General features: G+C 40.3%; 1 protein-coding gene across 1 annotated transcript in view; it reads right to left on the reverse strand.

The window, feature by feature from the left end:
• Positions 1-270: 270 nt before the first annotated feature.
• The window catches only part of MZT1 (mitotic spindle organizing protein 1), a 10055-nt gene continuing 4136 nt past the window's right edge, over positions 271-6189 (reverse strand). The window contains exons 2-3 of the mRNA XM_019525361.1: positions 5421-5566; positions 271-836 (exon numbers count right to left, since the gene is read on the reverse strand). Of these exons, the coding sequence (XP_019380906.1) occupies positions 813-836; positions 5421-5566 (170 nt within the window). The 3' untranslated portion in view covers positions 271-812. The remainder of the gene's footprint in view (positions 837-5420; positions 5567-6189) is intronic.

Genomic DNA, 6189 nt, shown 5'->3' on the forward strand with positions numbered 1-6189 from the left:
TTTAAAGGTTTGCCATGGTCAGAATTATAAATCTAATTAAATAAAGCAGCAATGAAATCAATACAGCAATACTCTGTATAAATCTATATATTCCATAGCTGTTTTGTGACTGAATTCAGATCATTCACAATTTTTAAATAAGAAATTATGCAGTTGCCAAGATGAATTAGTGATATGCTAAATAATTGGCTTTGCATCACCTTCAAAATGAAATTTAAGGTAAGTGAAAATAATTTCTCACTGTTGTATAGTTAATAGGAAACCTGGGAATATATTTAAATTAAAGTTTATTAATTAAAAAGTACACATGAAGTAGTATTTTCAATTTCAGACTAGTGCAAAATAAACCATCTAAACTGTAATGAACAAGTCATTCAACATTAGCATTTGTAATAGAAAAATTAACAAGTCATACATAATATATTAACATAGATGAAGTTTCTACATATTTTCAGCTGGGTTCAGTGATCGTACACTACTTGACAGACTGCTTATAAAATGAAAGCTCTGATTTACAAGGAACACATGTAACAGTTGTATTATTTCCAAACACTACTAGTAAAAAGAAAAAAGGAAAGTGGTAAGTAATGAGGAACCATGAGATAATCCCATCACTAGACATTTCTAAACTCCTCATGATGTTTACATTTTCATATCTCATTCTTTTCCTTTCAAAGAAGATTACAGGAATGTTCCAAAACCTTTAGATACAGAAAAAAATTAGTGCGTTTCTGAACAGCAGCCAGTCTTCAAATCCTCTGCTAACTCTAGAGCCTGACATTTCTCTCATCAGCAGATCTTCACACATGAAGTCAACTTGTCATATTTTCAGCAGCCTAGAAAGAGAAGCACTATTTATTATAACGAAACCACTAAAATAGGTACCAAGGCATAAAAATTAGCTGTAACAAATATAGTCATTTCTTGCAACTACTTTTACTTGGTCAAGAGTATTTGGATACTTTAAAGATGCTCATAAATCTTTTGATATAATTTTAATCTGCTGCCAAATGATTCTTTAATGAATTACTTTTGTTTTCAAAATGTTTTGAGTTTTCAATATTCCGTATTAATTTAGTAATCACTTGACAAATTTTAAACATAGGTGAGGTAAGGTGAGAAGCTCTCTCAAGGAGCTGTATTTTCATCTTATTGCTTGTGCATGTTAGGCTAAACATAAAGGTAACATTAGGTTACATGATACCATATTTACCCGAATCTAAAGCTACCATATATTTAAGGTGAAACCCCCACCTACCCTCAGTAGTCAGAGTCTATACATGGAAAAATGTAAGTGTTATAATCTTCCATGCACAGAATCTGATTATTGGAGGGTAGTCTTAAATTCATCCACCCAAACTAGTAGTAGGGGGGCAAGGGGCCAGACCCCTGCTTCTTGCTTCCCGTTTGTGCTGTGCTTGCTCCATATGCCGTTTGCCCTCCCTTGCCACTCAAGCCCCCATTGCCTGACCTTTGCCCCCTGCACCCTCTTGTCTGTCCCATTCCCCATGCCCATCCAGGACTATCCTGACTGCCTGCCTTCCTCCACCCCTTGCAATCCCCATGCTTGACCCCCTTCCACCTGCCCCTCCACTGTTTGCACCCCTCCCTGTTAGGGTAGCTCATCACATTTAGCTTTAGTTGCACCTGCTTAAGAGGTGAATATTATAGTTTTATTTAAACTTTTCTTTTATATTCAGCTTTATTTAACCACTGCTTAAGTTTTTGTATCGCTGCATTATTATTTGAACATTTTTTTTCATTTTGCTTGCAACAACACATCAGCTATCCTTGAGTTTGCTTTCACAGACAGCTTATGTTCCACTGTCACCAACACTCGCATGTGAAATGTAGGCCCTGTTATGAAGTTCAAATTAACTGACACTCAACTTACTGAATCAGAGGGAGAATATGATTGGATATGTTAATGAAAGGTGATAAGAGCGGACCAACTGGACAGTGCCCAACTAAAGCCCTTGGAATTTCTGGAGTTGATGGACAGACCAAATTAGGAGTTTGGGGAATGCCCAAATTAAGGTGTGTGCATGTGATGGGTTTGTTGGAACAAAGAAATATGCTGACAAGATAAAAACATGAACAGTATGATGATCACAGGGAAACCAACCAACGGTACCTGGAAAAGAAGAGTCAGAGGAATAAAAGTTAAAGAAAAAGCATTAAAGAGAGGGGAACAAGGAAGTTGGTGCGTCTCATCATCCAACATCTAGACTGAAAAAACAGCTATTACCGATAGATGAAAGAGCTGTGTGAAACGGCTGTATTTAGTTTCAGTTTTAGCCATTTCGGAGGACAGCGATTAGTTTTGGATCACTGTTCCGTTTCAATTCAGATGAATCTGTTCTGAAATTTCGATGCTGTTTTGGATACTCGGATTAGCTAGACAGCTGCAGGTTCTCCTGAGGCTTCTCTGGCTATGCCTGCCTCTGCCCTGGTGGGGGGAGCCATGGAAGAAGCCCTCATGGTTGCCCCGCTCGGCCCCATCCCCCACCCCAGCCTCCCAGCACTTTACAAGGAGGGCTGCAGGGCTGTGCCGGACTATTTCCAGGGGGCGCCTCCAAAGCTTTTCTGAAATGTTTTGGTTTCGTTTAGCTTCAAAGATGTTTCGGAGCCTTCAGTTTCATTTCAGATTCGGTGTTTTGGGTGCCAAAACACCTCTGAAATGAAACGGCTGCTGAAATTTTGCACAGCCCTACTATATGACCACCTCTACTTCCAGGAACCGATTGGCCACCTTTTCTGTGAAGCTGAGTAACACCTGGGATTAGGTAAGACAATTGCACTAAGTGTTTTTCTCTCTATGTAGAAACTATTAATACATTTAGTAAGTTAGATTTTAGTTAAATTGAATGATGCAAGGTGTATTCCATGTTCACTTTGGGTTGATTATGCTTTAGCAATCCTTTCATGCCATGGGCACATAACATCCCCAATTCCTTACCTCTGGCTGCGGTGCTGACAGCAGCAGCAACAGTCCTTGCCTGGCCAGGGAGAAGCAGCGGTAGCAGCTCCGGGTCTAGGTGGGTCAGGCCCATAGGGGTCGGAGCCAGAGCTAAATTCTAAACAACTGGGAGAGCAGGAGAAAGCTATGCAGTCTCCCCCATGCATACCTCCTCTTCGCTGCAACTCAGGTCCAGCTTGCCCTCAAGTCAGAGGCTGCACTACCATCTTTCCTTGCTTTCCCCTCCCGCATTGGTGATTGGCAAAAAAAACCTCCTTCATCTTGGATTTGAGTACATACAGTACTTATGGCTCAGTGACAAGATCACACCCTCTTGTCATTTAGAACGAACGAACGAGTTTGTGTACACCTGCTCTTTTCCACATTTGATGAAATACATAGAAAGTATGCTTTTCTGCTTTGTTACATTTTAATACCAAATTCCAAAGTTTCATTTACACAAATTTGGGACAGTGGATTCGTGATACAATGTAAAAAAACAAAAAGAAAAAGGAAAATCTGACCACATGAAGGTGTAAAGCAAACATTTCTCCAAGATTCTATTTGGGTTTTGTATTGAAATTGTCCTTCCAAATAGATAACCTACATGTACAGTGGATTCAATCACATAATATTTTCTACTTTTCCAAAATGGCTCTGAAGCTCAAATAGGGTAGTTAAACTATTTAGGATATTCACAGTATAGTCTCTTTAAAATAATGTTTTCGTTGACCATATAAAAGGAGGGCTGTCCAACTGGAAGTCCCTGGGCCTATTCAGCCACAGCTAGTCCTACAGCTTTGGCCATGGGCTCCAGGTTCCCCTTGCCTCTCTCAGCTTTTGTTTTCTTTTCCTGTCCCAGGGGATGGTGTGGTGCAGCCTATGGTGCTGTGGGAGCTGCAGTGTGGTGCAGCAAAGGAGCTGGGGTGAGGGCCACCCATATACAGTGCTCTGGTGGTGGGAATGCCATCAATGAGTTTGCTCACACTAGCGTGGTCCTGAGCTGCTTAGAGGTTGAACAGTTCTGATCTAAAAATATAGTGTGGTTTTAGAATACTTTCCATATGAAAAAGGAGCATAGACAGTGTAAAAGAACACTAAAAAAATTATAGCCTTTTCTTAGATTTAAATAAACTTTGCATAATATTACTTAAGAAGTTCTTTCTTAATTAAAAGTAACTAACCTAGATATAGAGCTGAAGTAGCGAGGTGGCCAAATTTACACATGACAAAATTATTCTAAGTGGTAAAGACCAAAGCAGGTTGTGAGGAACTACAGAAGGATCTGGCACTACTGAGTGAATAGGCAACTAAGTGACAGATGAATTTCAAAGTAGATAAATGTAAAATGATGCACATGGGCAAAAATAACCCAGACTATATCTAGACTACAATGGGCTCAACATTAGCTGTTACCACACAGGAAAGACCTGGGAGTCACTGTGGACAATTCACTAAAAACATCAGCTCAGTAGCCATCAGAATAATACCTAACATTTTGTTTGACATTAAGACAGGAACTCTTTATATAAAAACAGAAAGTATCAACATGTCACTTTATAAATCCATGGAGCAGCCACACCTTGAATATTATGCTCAGTTCTGGTTCCCACACCTCAAAAAGGAAATACAAGAACTAGAGAAGATACAGACAGGGACAACAAGGAGGATTAGTGTTCTGGAGAGCCTTCCATGTGAGGAGAGACTAAAGAGGCTATGCCTATTCATTTTGAAGAGAGACACTTGTGGGGCGGAGGGGAAGACATAACAAGGACTTACAATACTAAATGGTGAAGAGAAAGTAAATAGGGATTTATTATTCACTCTCACACACAATGCAAGAACTCGGGGTTATAAATGAAACTAGCAGGTAGTAAGTTTAAAAAAAACAAACAACAAAGACAAACACAAAAGGAATTTTTTTTTTTTTTTTTACTCTGCATGCAATTAAAGCGTAGAACTTTTTGCCACCAGATATTGTGGATGACAGTTTAGAGATTTAGAAAGGGATTGGACAAACTCTTGGAAGAAAGGGACATCAGTAGCTATTAGCAGTGGAGTTGGGGATACAGCCTCCGAATCAGAAGTTCCTGACCTAGACCCTAAATGCTGGAGGCTGCAAGTAAGAGAAAACAGTGAAGAAAACCCTGGCCATACCCACTTCACTCTCCCTTTCAGCATCCACTCTCTGCCTCTGGTGACACAGGATACTGGGCAAGAAAGATCTATGGTCTGACCCAGTAAATAGTAATTCTTATCCTACTGGCAAAAAACCTTACTAGTTACAGGTGTCTAAGTATAACCAACAGAAATTTGTTTCCTTGGATTTTTAATTTTTAATGAGAACGTACACAATTTTTACATGAAAAGACAAAAGCATAGTATTCCGAACTTCTAATTACTTGTAACTTTTTTTTTTTTTAAATGAAATACATGGAGTTTGTTTTTAAAGATGGCTTACCTTCAGAGCTTCTGTAGCTTTACGCAGTTCTTTAATAACAGAGGATAAGGCCTCTGGGTTTATCCCTTGTTCACAAAGCCGCACACAAATAGACAAGGTTTCCATATCCAAGCCAGTGTTTAATATTCTTGAAATCTCAAATAAAACTACAATTATTAAAAAAATTGTAAGTTTGTTTCTATACATTAGGAGTGCTACACCATCCAGCCCATATGAGGAAGTAAAAGCTTTCGTTCTCTAGCCAGGGACCATTTGCCTGCCCCCAGCTAGACAGGCACCTCGGTCTCCTCTGGAGACTGCTGTTGCAGTTGCCCTCCCCTGCTCTTCCCTCCACCCCCTGGTAGCTCCTGTGCCAGCTGCCCCAGTCATCAACATGAAAACCCTGAAGGAGCAACCTCAGCATTTGGGAATGACCTTGTCCCCTCAGGGACAAATCAGGAACGGGAAAGGAGCAGACAGTGGAAACAGCAAGGCAGAGTAAGGTCCTGCCCTCTGCTCTTACCTGGCACCAGGTAGACCAGTGGTTCTTAACCTTTTTAACATCAAGGCATGTAGAGTATAGCTCAGCGATTCTACTGGGGTAACACAATTCTCAAAGATTACGGAGGGGTGGCTTGAGGCTAAAAAGGTTAAGATACACTGCTGTAAACAGAGCTGCTACACATGGTGCACAGAGTGCACAGCTCTGCTGCATGACCAGGCTCAACCATGTGTTCCACGCCCCAGGCTAGAGTGGGGATGGAAATGGAAGGTAAATGGCAATGATGGA

This window comes from Gavialis gangeticus, unplaced genomic scaffold (assembly GCF_001723915.1).
Source record: "Gavialis gangeticus isolate Ggan-Ray unplaced genomic scaffold, GavGan_comp1, whole genome shotgun sequence".
Classification (NCBI taxonomy): Eukaryota; Metazoa; Chordata; order Crocodylia; family Gavialidae; genus Gavialis; species Gavialis gangeticus.